Source organism: Trichoderma camerunense (genome assembly GCF_050948025.1).
Source record: "Trichoderma camerunense strain CBS 138272 chromosome Unknown V8C40scaffold_22, whole genome shotgun sequence".
In the NCBI taxonomy this organism is placed as follows: Eukaryota; Fungi; Ascomycota; class Sordariomycetes; order Hypocreales; family Hypocreaceae; genus Trichoderma; species Trichoderma camerunense.
In genome coordinates, this window is record NW_028145348.1 from 268152 (window position 1) to 281055 (window position 12904).

The 12904-nt window shown below is 49.9% G+C and overlaps 5 protein-coding genes across 5 annotated transcripts; 2 read left to right on the top strand and 3 right to left on the bottom strand.

Annotated features, from left to right (window-relative positions):
• The first annotated feature begins 147 nt into the window (after window positions 1–147).
• On the top strand, window positions 148–1568 carry V8C40DRAFT_256542 (rRNA-binding ribosome biosynthesis protein RPF1). The gene has a single exon (XM_083218293.1). It carries the CDS (start codon window positions 215–217, stop codon window positions 1457–1459), a length of 1245 nt encoding a protein of 414 aa, XP_083068458.1. The 5' UTR covers window positions 148–214; the 3' UTR covers window positions 1460–1568.
• Window positions 1569–1615: 47 nt separating this feature from the next.
• V8C40DRAFT_270274 (triose-phosphate transporter family-domain-containing protein) lies at window positions 1616–2852 on the bottom strand (the record flags this gene model as incomplete). The annotated part of the gene is made up of 4 exons (XM_083220170.1): window positions 1616–1691; window positions 1740–1930; window positions 1985–2620; window positions 2694–2852. 4 exons carry the CDS (start codon window positions 2850–2852, stop codon window positions 1616–1618), a joined length of 1062 nt encoding a protein of 353 aa, XP_083068459.1.
• A 482-nt stretch (window positions 2853–3334) lies between these two features.
• On the bottom strand, window positions 3335–4714 carry V8C40DRAFT_277658 (Phophatidylserine decarboxylase domain-containing protein; the record flags this gene model as incomplete). The annotated part of the gene is made up of 1 exon (XM_083220983.1): window positions 3335–4714. One exon carries the CDS (start codon window positions 4712–4714, stop codon window positions 3335–3337), a length of 1380 nt encoding a protein of 459 aa, XP_083068460.1.
• A 2809-nt stretch (window positions 4715–7523) lies between these two features.
• On the top strand, window positions 7524–9070 carry V8C40DRAFT_277659 (dTDP-glucose 4,6-dehydratase; the record flags this gene model as incomplete). Its single annotated transcript, XM_083220984.1, has 4 exons — window positions 7524–7614; window positions 7702–7837; window positions 7928–8463; window positions 8520–9070. 4 exons carry the CDS (start codon window positions 7524–7526, stop codon window positions 9068–9070), a joined length of 1314 nt encoding a protein of 437 aa, XP_083068461.1.
• A 373-nt stretch (window positions 9071–9443) lies between these two features.
• Window positions 9444–12897, bottom strand: V8C40DRAFT_117811 (uncharacterized protein). Its single transcript, XM_083210885.1, has 6 exons — window positions 11769–12897; window positions 11388–11691; window positions 10461–11323; window positions 10069–10383; window positions 9821–9996; window positions 9444–9757 (listed from the first exon to the last, which is right to left on the bottom strand). Exons 1-6 carry the CDS (start codon window positions 12337–12339, stop codon window positions 9620–9622), a joined length of 2367 nt encoding a protein of 788 aa, XP_083068462.1. The 5' UTR covers window positions 12340–12897; the 3' UTR covers window positions 9444–9619.
• Window positions 12898–12904: the final 7 nt, after the last annotated feature.

A 12904-nucleotide genomic window follows, 5' to 3' on the forward strand; every position in this document is an offset into this window, starting at 1 on the left:
CACTAGACCCATCTTTTCTCACGATTCAGCCAATTAAGAATTGTAAATGAGATTTTTTTCTTATCTTTATCTAATCGCATAGGCGTGAATATAGCAAAAAAAGTTACATGCCGCTAAAATTTTCTGACAACTTGATGCGTCGGGTCTTGGATTTTACCATCAGCCATTTCTCCAACACTAATCTCTCGTCGCCGACTGTCAAAACGTTGTCACGATGGGTTTCTCAAAGCCTCCCGTGCAGGCGCTCAAAGTAGCCAACAAGGTGAAGCGCAAGGAATTGTTTATCGCACACAAGAAGGCGAGCAACAAAGAACGCCACGAGGAACGACATCGCCGCCGAAGAGAAGAGAACCGCGATCCCGAACTCAAGGCCGCCCGTCTTGCTAAGAATGTCCCGCGAACATTGGAACACAAGCGAGTCTGGGACGATGTTGACGATGATAGTCTTGGAGCTGTTGTGGATCTCGAGCAATTGAAGAGGAGACGCATCGAGCAGGCCGAGGCCGAAGAGCGAGCGGCAATCGAGGCAGCAGAGAAGATGGATGAGGATGATGACGATGACAACGACAGTATGCTGGATTCTGACGAAGACGAAGACGAGGAGGCGCGAGAGGCTAGACTAGAGAGGCAACGAGAGAAGCGAGCTCAGAGAGTCCCCAGCATTGCTCCATCAACAACGAGCACAAACCTCGACCTTACGCCCATCTCACTAGCTCTCAAGTTCCCTTCTCTCTTCAATGACGAGCCTCCTCCCGAACCCAAGATTCTCGTTACCACGTCCCTCAACTCCACCCTTCACGACGAGGCACACATGCTCTGCACTCTTTTTCCGAATTCCAGATACATCCCGCGATCATCCCACCGCTACGGATACAAATACTCTCTCCGCGAAATCTGCAAATTCTCCGCCAGCAAGGACTACACTGCGGTCGTCCTTATGAAGGAAGACCTCAAAAAGCCCACGGGTCTTTCCATCGTTCACCTGCCCAAGGGCCCCACGTTCCACTTCACAATATCCAACTGGATAGAGGGCAAGAAGCTTCCCGGCCACGGCAATCCTACAAACCACTACCCCGAGCTGATGCTCAATAACTTCAAGACGCCGCTGGGCCTTCTCACTGCGAAGCTCTTCCAGACTATGTTCCCCCCGCGCCCGGAGTTCGAGGGACGACAGGTTGTCGCGCTACACAACCAGCGAGATTTCATCTTCGTAAGACGCTTCAGATACGCCTTCCGTGATAAGCGTGCGACCGAAAAGAGCGTCGTCGATGCTGAGGGCAAAGCGCTTGAGGGTGTCGAGAGCATTCGCGCTGGATTGCAGGAGCTGGGACCACGCTTCACGCTGAAGCTGAGGCGTGTTGATAAGGGTATCGGACGGGCTGGAAGCGAAGGCGAGGATGCTACTCAATGGGAATGGAAATCTAAGATGGAGAAGGATAGGAAGCGTTTTAATTTGTAATTTATTTATGGCATTGAGAATAAGACTACTAATTTTATGTTCACTATGTACCATGTTGACATTTTCTTGACAACAAGATGTGCCCTTGGGATAGTTCGCTAAATACATCCATCGACATATGTATGCCATACCCTCTCTCGTCTACGTTGACTTCCATCACTTTTCATCTACGGGCCCAATTTGAGATCTATTTGCTTTCATCTTCTTGTGCTTTAACATGATGATCGAGTATCTACTCGGTTAGCCTTCAATAGCATTACGGGTGTGTGGTAGGACTTACGAAGTGATGCCTGCAACTGCTATCACAACTCCAACTGCAGATTTATCACTAACCGCACGACCGGACATGGCCCATCCAAGACCCACGATGGTGCAAGTCTTGACGTGGCCGACAACCGTACTCGATACGGGACCTGTTTGTGCCACAATGTAGAATTGAGAAAGATTGACCAGTGAAGCAAACACTGTGGACTAATAATGGTAAGCTGAAATTTCACGAGTTGGGGGCGGGCAGAGGAAGCCTACTACAATAACAAGCACTCGTGTGCTCAGTCGAGTCGGCACATACATGGCGCTTGGAAAGTCATCGACAAGTGGAATAAAGAAGAGGAGAAAGAAGCAGGCCATTGGCGCTTGAAGATAGAGAAGTTGCATGCTGTTCATGTTGAGCTTGCGATGATAGCCCGCAATCCAGACCGTGTAGAGAGAAGAGGCAAAGATGCCCGTGAACGCAAATATAATTCCCAACCTGGAGGTGGTCTTGATGGCTTGGTCATCTACTGGAATGGAATCGAAGTAAGTGACCAAACCGACTCCTACGCAGGCGGGGATTAGGGAGAGAGTAGCTCCTCTGGGAAGACTGCTGCCGTATAAGAGGAAGTTCATGATGGCGACCGTTGGTGTCAGCAGTATTCGTGCAATTTGGTAAAATGTGACAGTTGAGTAGGCCAAGGATAGATTGGGCAGAATGACGTTGAAACACATTGCGGTACCCAGTGGAATCAGGTGCAGCCTAGGAGCACGACGAGGGACGAAGATGCCAAATGGTGATCGAGAGAGAACAAAAAGGAGAAACCAAGTCATGAGAAAATGAATAAAGGCAAACGTAAGCTGAGATTGCTTCCACCGCAGCTCCGAGAAAATGGCCTTGTTGGTGAAGACCTAATGCATTTGTTAGAAGGCACACATATATGCTAGCGTCGGGTGTGTTTTGGGGATTACTTGCTATGCCGACAGTCGCCAGAGTATTGACAATCATCCATGCGATGGCATGGAGAGGATTAGCCCTAGGTTTGGGTTCTGCGGTCCCGTCAAGTGCCAAGAAGGGAGGTTCAGAGGTGGCATCTTCAGCGGGATTTCTGCCTCTGTTATCCTCAAGGTCATGCATTTGCATTGCTGAACTTCGTAGATTACTTGGACAGACGAGAGAAGACAGATGCGAAGCTGTAACAGCGCAGCGAGAGCGGTAGGAAATTTACAGAGCTGAATATCATCTGCATCAAGTTCCTCACCAGGATGCTGTTGTCTGGAAGAGATGGAAAATTTAATCGTTGGTGAGTTTGACAAATGTTGGGAAGCAAGAGTTGGAAGGAACACGTTGCTTGACCGCACCTTACTTGTATTGAGTATCGCCAAATGGCGTATCGGCTTATAATACTGTAATGTAATTGCATATCATCAAAGTTCAGACGATGGAAGAAATTTGGATTTTGGATTATAATAGAATAAAAGATGCCTTTGTCTCGGGGTGGGATATATCTTTGCTAATACAACATGAAAATGGTGGGCTTCCGATGGTATCTTGATCACATCTACTCCCCCCTCTTGAATATATACCTGATACTAGTAGATTACAGGTGCAGGATGACATCAGCATTAATACGCAACCGCTAGCGGACTTCGAATTGGCAAATTCTTCTCCCTGTTACCCGGAATGGCTCCTGTAACAAAAGCGAGTTTCACTCCATGTCGGAAAAGGAGGCAGTGAGTAGAGCCGCCGTGATGGAATAGCCCAATCTCCTCTCCCTTCTCAACACTGGCAGGAAGAGATTTGGCGTCGAACTTCTGCAAGATCTCGCAAGACGAAACGTCAGCCATGCCGATATACATGGCTGCCATGAGACCAATTGGCTTCGGAGCCTCGATGAAGAAGATGGCTCGCGTGGCAATGTGACTGATATAGCTCTGGACGCGATTGGGGGAAGCTGGATCAGGGCCGTCTGAGGATGTGAAGCCCTTGGTGACAGGCTCTGAGAAATAAGTGCCATCAACAACTTCGGTATGGACAACTTTCCCAGACACGGGCGAGCTCCATCTGTGGTAGGACGTGGCGCTCAGAAATGCCTGATACACAGTGCCACCGACAAACTGCTCGGCGAATTTATGTCCATGAAGCATCTCGCTGACTGAGTATGCTTGACCTTTAAGCCAGAATGAGTCGTACTCTTGAGCATTCGACTGCAAAGCAAAGGGCTTGGACTCGCAAGAATTTGCTATCCACTCTGGCTGCCCTGGAAAAGCGACTGGACGAATTTGATCAATGTTCTTGAACTTGCGAGTGAAGAAGTCATCCCAAGATTTGAAGCCCCAGTGTTTAGGATCTCCTTGAGGATCACACTGGAAGATCTGCTGGAATGTCAACTCCTGGCCAGTAAGATTGGTATCGTTTTCGATGCTCATCAGAGAATCTTGGCTGAGCCAACCATCTTCACCGGTCGTGATGACATGTTGGGATTTCGAAGTCATCAGAACTTCGGATTTCCAGGTATTGAGGATGTATTTGAGCTTTGAGTTGACCTCGGGCTTGAGGAAGAAGGCATAGCCGCTGGCTGTAGCCATTGGCCAATCCAGGATGGCGTTGAATGGGAATCCAATCAAACCAGCATCGTATTCGAGCTTCTTCCAAGAGGGAGCCTTATTGTTCATAACAAAGTCGAACATCTCGAGCATTTCGTGGTATGATTTGATTTGTTTGTTCCCAATAGGATCCTCATTGTAAGGGGCTCTGTCTGGCACTTCGTCAAACATGCCTGAAGCCAGCATTCGAAGCTCAGCAGTGCTTTCAATAAGCTCTTTTAATTGCTGTACTGGTTCACTTAAGAATAGTGAAGTTATAGAGGCATCGCGCTTGTGTTTGTTGACTTCGGCGACTAGATCTCGCAACCAGCTGATAAGAAGCTTGGGATTTTGGGGCAGCCAACCACCGACCCGGCAAGACTTCTGCTGAGAAGCTGTAAGAGTACGCGAGGGTATCATGTTGATGTTAGAGAGTGGCTTCTCTTTTTCTTCTGGATTGATGAAGACATGCATGATTTTTACTTGATAATATATGTAGGCTTTGCTAGATGCTTAAATGATCAAAGTGGAATGTTATTTTGACCTGATATTTATACAGTAGATTCTTGATCGAGTCCATCTTTTGACTAAGCCTGTCAGTCTGACTGATGCATGAATTGCCTTGCATATTTTATTAGTTGTATGATGTGTGTTACATGCATTCTCAGACATTCAGCCGTCATATCTCCACTCTGTGTACTCAGAAGCTCCCTTGAATTCCCAAGCGAAGTCTATATTATCAATAGCTTAGAACCTGCCAGATTAATGCTGCACGGACAATTAAACGTACCTAGGTATTGCCATGGTAGCACCAATATTGAGCACCGGCCAGATTCGATGACGAGAATTGAGTGGCCGTTCAAGTAGCACATTCGTGTGTGTAACAGCGGCTCACAAATTAGTTGATTAATCTTGCATGCTGATGAATATGCGTGACAACACCGAAACCATGGCCGATACAATCCAATGTTGGCAATAATGCAAATCGGCTTCAATCGGCAGAGAAGTGTTGCCCAGTAATGGAGAATAAGACAGCTGGGCAGCGGCAGCAACGGTTGACTGGTGGTTGGCCCGTGGCATTAACTGCATGCATAGATTCTCAGCCGCTGAATTGCACACTTCTTGTAGTTAGCAACATCTTCATTGGCATGGCAAAGAAATGCGAATCATCGTCCTCATTGGTTGTAGAGCGCGTTTAATGGTCGTGTCTAGTTGCTATCGTGATCTAATCTTGACGTCTGTTTGGAGTATTTGTTCCGATACTACGTGCATCCGATGAGTGAAGGCTGGGGCTGAAGTGAGACACCTGGTGGTAGGTAGCAGCACACTGCATTACATCAGCTTCGGTGAGAGCCCCGATGCCACCAATGTATTATTGTCCTACTACAGGTAAGTTATTACCCCTTAATAGGTACTAAGTACTAAGGTAATTTTACCTGTCTGTGGAAAGCCATTCATCGTGTCGTCAGCAAACCACAGCCAGTTGCTAAACAGAGGTTCAGCTCGATTTATTTCTCCCGTCTCAGCGTAGCTGTCTTGTATAAATGGCAGGCATCATGTAATCAACCCGTTTAACCCCTGGCTGTTCCGAGGCTGACCTGACCAGGTTATTTGGCTATACGAAATTACTGCAACGATACGCGGCCCCAAATACGCAGTACGATCTAAATAGACACCCCGGTCGTCGAGTTGCTTAAATGCTAAAATTCTGCCATCACATGGAAAGGCGCTGCGGGACGGGATTCAAGCTTTCGGCCAAGGACCCTCAGTGGCACTTAGATAGACGGACTTGACGGGATCTTGCGCCTAGCCGCGCCAATACAGTTGATGGAATCGCTGCGTGTAGGCCAATGTGACGAGTCCTGGTGTGACTCCTGTCGATCCACGGCTTCCACAGTGCTAACGCCGTTCTGGCAACTTTGCCCATCTAGAGAGTTCTAGGTTCCTTAGTACGAAGTGGTTGATCCAGCAGTTGAGTGGCTATGGCAGTACGAGGCGCAATAATAGAAGCGGTAGCGGTACATTGAAAGCAGCTGCGGGTAATCAATGCAGCAGCCAGCCTAGACCGGGTCGATTTCCAATGAATGGCTCAAATATTGCCCGGATTAATATGCTTTCGTACCTGAGTACGGAGTACGTCATGCTCTCTCAGGTACAAACAGGGTCGAGGCAAGGTCGGTACGTACCTTGTTTTCTCTGCCTTGTGGGAACGAGACGGAACGGGACCCTGGGGTGGCAATTTCAGCACCCGGCTACTTTAAGAGTACTTATTAATTCTGCTAATTTATGTGTTCAGTCCAGTAGACTCTGGGTACTTTCCAGGGTTCGACAGGCTGTTCTGACAGAAGAAACATCGCGGAGCTAGTCCTATTGCAGACAAGGCGTGGGTGAGACGTTCCCCCTCCACATCGCAATTAAAAGCAGCCAAATCAATCACGAGCATGGCTGGGTGATCGTCTGCAAAGAGTGGATTCCGGCTGGCACTGGCTTGAGACAAGGCAAATAAAGCCTTGCCCATGCGCTGCTCTGCCCGAGACTCGTGCGACCGTCAAATCGAGACGACGACGGACCGATGGAACGAAGCTCTGCGGATTGCGCCGTCATCACCGCCACCACCGCTGCCGTCTTCGAATCTGTCTGTACGAGTATTTGCCCTGCCGCCGCTCCGCGCAGATGCGATTGCGATCTTGAGAGCGCCCAGAGTCCAGAAAGAGTCCAGAGTACATGCGCCTTGCCTCTGCCCGGCCCTAGCACCGACGGCTGGAGCTACTGGAATCGCGTGAAGCGCTGAGAGTGTGTCAGCCAATTTCGAGCGTTAGCAGACAATCAACGCGGCTCACGGAACCAAACCAAACAAACCTGGTACGGCCAGACGTTCGTTTCGTTGGGGCCTGCGCAATATAAACCGCCGCTTGCGCCTGCCCTGTCCGTATCATACCTGTAACTGGATCCAGACCATTCACCTTCGCTTTTTGCATCTGAGGAAACTGCGCTCCGGGACATGAAACCGTTGATCAAAGCCCTACGACCGAACCTCTCCCGCTGCCTCTGCCTCTCCCACTCAACACCAATGTTGTCGCCATCGTCCTCTCCGGCGGCATCGTATCCCGCCTCAACCACCTCATCCTACTCTTCTTCGCCCTCTTCACACTCGTCAGACGCCGCGCTGGCATCGCCGTTCCAGCGCAGCGCCCACAGCCGAAACCAATCTGCAGGCCAAGCCAGAGCCATGGATCCAGCCAGGAACCCTGATGCTCTCATGGCCACCGCGATTCACCAGCCCTACTGGAGACCCATGGTCAAGACCTCCTTGGCCAACGGTATGCATGCGCCCCGATCTGGCACACATCCCGCTCCCATCCGTCCATGTCCAAGTTTGGTAACTGATCCATGACGCTGTAAAACAGGCACCATGAACGGCCATCGCAGCTACTTCCAAGAGCCTGACATTTGGCAGCAGGCCCCCGTCCTCACGGGCACCACCGAGTTCGAGCCTCGCTCAGATGTCAGAAATATTATGATTACCGGCGGTGCAGGCTTCATGTAGGTTTCAGATTCTCAGACAGCCCTTCAGCTCCCTCAATAGTCACTCCAATGGCCATGCACGCATGACTAACATTTGCATCACACAAGCGCTTCCTGGGTTGTTCGCCATCTCACCTTGACATACCCCCACGCTTACAACATTGTGTCGTTTGATAAGCTCGATTACTGTTCTGCTCTCAACAATACCAGAGCCCTCAACGACAAGCGAAACTTTACGTTTTATCATGGCGACTTGACCAATCCCTCCGAAGTCCTCGATTGCATGGAGCGCTATCACATCGATACCGTGATGCACTTTGCCGCTCAGTCACATGTGGATCTGAGTTTTGGCAATTCGTACAGCTTTACCCACGCAAACGTCTATGGCACACATGTTCTTTTGGAGAGCGCCAAGAAAGCTCGCATTAAGAGATTTATCCATGTATCAACAGACGAGGTTTATGGCGAAGTTGGCCACGGCGAAGACGAGCTGCAGGAGTCCAGCATCCTGGCCCCGACCAACCCTTACGCCGCAAGCAAGGCTGCCGCCGAAATGATGGTCCACTCATATCACAAGAGTTTCAAGCTCCCGACCATTATTGTTCGCAGTAATAACGTCTATGGTCCCCACCAATATCCTGAGAGTGAGTGTTGTTTTTAATTCGTCTCATCATGAATCAATTATAACTGATTTGGCTAGAAATTATACCCAAGTTCATCTCCCTACTCAACCGAGGCCACCCTGTAGTTCTCCATGGGGATGGTAGCCCAACCCGGAGATACCTTTTTGCTGCAGACGCCGCGGATGCTTTTGATACGATACTTCACAAAGGCCAGATTGGCCATGTCTACAACGTTGGCTCTGCCGACGAAATCTCGAACCTCGAGTTATGTGGCAAGATCTTATCTGCCATGGAGATTGCCCATGACACTCCAGAGCAGTTCCGAAAATGGGTCAAGTACACTCATGATCGGCCGTTCAACGATTGCAGGTATGCTGTCGACTGGTCAAAGCTACGCAATCTAGGCTGGGAGCAAAAGACTACGTTTGAAGAGGGCCTGCAGATGACGGTAGAATGGTACCGGCGCTTTGGCGAGCAATGGTGGGGAGACATTAGCCATGTCCTCACTCCATTTCCCATTGTTAGCGAAGGCGAAGTTGTACCCGACGTTGAGCATCTCGCCAAGGATGATCCTCCAACACCCGTCGAAGATTACCCCCTGAATGGCATTTCTCATAAAGCAAGCTGATTTTTTTTTGTCTTTCTCCTGTCGTAGACTAAGCGACCCACTTACAGCCGCACAATGTACGGTTATTTATTTTTGTTAAATGGTTTGGACGTGTCAACTATATCGATGAATTTGGCACGATATTAAAACGGAGTTTACGGATATCATGAGCATAAGAACGGCGCCCACAGCACCCATAGCAGAGATTATACCAGGGTTAGAAATATTTAAATACACACAAATAGACACTTTATCTTAGCGGTATTAGTTATCCCAATCAACGTATGACAAGAGGGCGGCTAGAAGCAGGTTTTGTCTTTAAGCGATATGGATGAATCTTGCTCACCATTAATGTATTTCATTGTATGAACAATATGTCATTAAGCTACACCAAGCCACTGAATAGACAAAAAGGTACTGTTCACGCTCATGTTCTCAAATCATACATCTGTCTTATTAACATGCGTCATATGCAGCCTATCATGGCCTCGCTACGCTCAATCTACCAAAGTGTCATAACTCATTCACATACTCATACTTGCCAACAGATAAATCACGCAACAAGAACGCTTAACATCCTCCACCGCCGCACCCACCACCACCACCACCGCATCCGCCTCCGCCTCCTCCTCCTGCGCACCCTCCTCCTCCTCCTATGCCACATGCCGCTCCCCCACCGGCCATTGCGGAAGCACATGCTCCCTGACCCTGTGTAAATCATGATTAGCTTGTGACTAAACTAGGACCTCAATGGAGCATATCGTGACTTACTGGGTTGACAGAACATCCACCGGGGCCTCCACAGCCTCCCGCGGCGATATTCCCGTTTCCACAGGTTCCGGCGGCGCAGTTGGCCCAGGCTCCATCTCCCGCGGCGATGTAGCACGGATCCCAGCCGTAGTACAAGCCTGGAGCGAAGTAGATGGGATACATGAACGGGCCATACACTAAAGGGGGAGGAAGCTTGATGTCAGTATGTGGTTTATTTCAAGCGGACATGAGGGGAATTGCTTTCTTACTGTAGTAGTTGTATCCCCAATGATCGTAATACTCATCCCTGGGTGGCAGAGCCCGTCCCTTCTTCTCTGCTCGCTTGGCGGCCTTCTGGTAGGCCTCGTTGAGCCTCCGGTTCTGCCGCGCGCGGATGTAGGCCGTGAACTTTGCGCGCTCGGGGGTTTCGAGGGTTCTGACCGAGTTATGCGCCGAGATATGCGCCGAGTTGTCCGGAGGGCAGAGCTTGGCGGTGCCGGAGTCGTGGAAGGTGTCGGCGAGCTTTTGGCTGGAGGAGACGTTGAACATTTTTCCGAGTTTGGAGCCCTGGGAGACACGGATGGCTGGAGTAGTTTATTCATTAGTTTCCTTGTCATGATAGAAGGCGATTAGATGTAGAAATGGTGGGGAGGGAGCTTACACTCGCAGTACCAGCATGTGCACTCGCTGTATACTTCTTTGAAAAGTTCTTGATACGTCTTGGTAGTCCACTCAAATGCGTCGCTTAGTTCACCCTCCTCAATCTTGTCGTCGTGGTCGATAAACTTCAACGTCTCCTTTACGGTGTAAGTGTAGTAATCCTGGGGACTCAGTTGGTGGGTATGCCAAGCCAGATCTACATCTAACGTAGGAACGGCCATCTTGAAAGGATTCTTTTTAATAATCTGCATGAAACGGTTGTATTTTGTGATGAGGCGGCCCATGGTGGCCTTGGCGGACGGGCTGTGCAGCCAGTCAAGCTTGACCATTTTCTCGACGAAGACGCCTTGGCGCATGACGGCACCGCACAGATCGAGCGCGAAGGGGGAGAAGTTCTCCCAGTAGCGGCTCATCATCTTGCGGGTGGTGATCTTGGCGTCGCGGCGTATAAGTTGGAGTCCCACGCGGCGCGTGGAGCCGTCAATTCGACGGACTGCTTCGTCGCTCCGGATGGTCTTCTCGATGAGGTCTCGCACGTCGGCCATCGAGGGAGAAGATTTGGGGCTAACAGATTTTGGATCGAGGAGCTCTACGATCTTGATGCGCAGCTCGTGACGGATCATGCGATTTGGAAACATGCGAGTAAAGTTTGGAACGACCAAGGGGTTGGGTGTAAGTGCCGGCTGGCCGGATGAAATGTCGAGCAGTGTACCGGGCATTGGGACGTCTTTGCCGAGCAAAAGAGTAGTATCATGGATAAATTTGGACAGGGAAAGGATTTCCTTGTTGATGGCTTTGTCGCAGGACGGGCACTGGTGTGAGAAGTTGCCGTCGCCATATCCGCTTCCAAGGATGCCAATGGGGCTATATTCAAGAAATGTTAGCTGAAAAGGACTGTTCTGGGTGAATTCAACAAAGTGAAGCTTACATCGACGAATCTGCATCTTCGACGGCTCCGCAGGTGGTCCAAGGTACTTGCATGTCCACCTTGCACCACGGGCACTTGAGGGTCTTGACCATAGGATCTGCCGAGTTGTTCCATTGGCGCCCCGTCCGAAGCCAGTTACTCTTTGCCACTTCACTGGGGTCTTCCTCAAAATTAACGGTGATGCCCTCAGATACTGCCTTCCATGGCATGCCCGAGGTCCAGTATTCGACCAAGCCGGCGCGCATAGTGTCTTCGAGGAAGGCTCTGGGGTTCAACATGTGGGTATGCATAACCATGAGGACGTCTGGAGATTTTGTGTTAGTCAAAGGTTATCTATAACCGCAGTAGAGCGTCAGCTTCTAAGCTGTAAAGATGACTTACCCAACGGTGGAATCGAGTCTCTGGTCCAACCCAGTGGTTTGCCACTGGTTGAAAAGGCGACATACTTGGGGCTATCCGGTGTCGACATATCTTGTTCGGTCAACATGGTCTTGGTTTGGGCCATTGCATGCCACCACGCCTCATATCTGTCTACTGCTCGTGCAAGAAAGATGGCCCATCGCTTTTCGCGTAGACGACTGAGAGCGAGCTTTTCTTTGTCACCTTCACCAAGCTTGTCTAGCTGAACTCCTGGAGGTAGAGCCGCGCCGTGAAGGATCTCGCTGTCCCATGTGGCACGGCTGTCGAAGATGCCAAAGAGGCCATCAGTATACCCAACATCTTCTTTGAGGGTATCGATGGCGTGAAGAAGCTTCAAGTGAGCCAGAGTGGTATCAACATTAGGGCCGCCAGTTGATGGACCAGAAGAGAGGGAGAGATTTGCAAAGGCAGTCGTAACGTCGATGTTTTGAGATGGATCAGTGGCATCTAGAACATCTTCCGTTGCCGTGGTATAGCTTGGCGGCGCTTCACCAGGAGGCGGCGCCTGGCCGTTAGACGCCTCTTTGGTCATGATTTAATAAAACAAAAGGGTATAAGGTGGTTTTTGATACGAGGAGAAATGAGACACTGGTGATGTTGTTGATGGAGGATGCCAGAGCTATATATTGTTGCGCTTATGCTCTGGATGATGATCACAGGATGTGCACAGCCAGTGGTGACGTCGTCTTATAAGATTGTAGAACAAACGGAGTACATGTACTCCTACACAAAGCACAAACCAACAGCCTCGCGTGTAAGGCGAAAGAGAATCCTTCAGGAACACACGTGATGGCCCAAAATGACGATGAGGCGAGACAGATCAATAGATCTTGCCAAGGCGCGGTCGGTGTCCTTGGACGGATAAATGTGCCGCCACATTGGTGATCGGTCTTGGACAAAGTGCCCAAACGGGGAGAGTCACGCAAGTACTTGACGACATGGCGCTGGTTCCGTTTGTAAGAGAGAGGCGCAGCGCATGTACCTTTTGTTAGCGCGAAGGCATCGATCCGATCCCTGCGGTACGTGGAGGTACCTGTGCTAAAGTATTACGGGCGTAATCGAGTCTAGAGTGACAAAACTCCATAAATACGTGTACA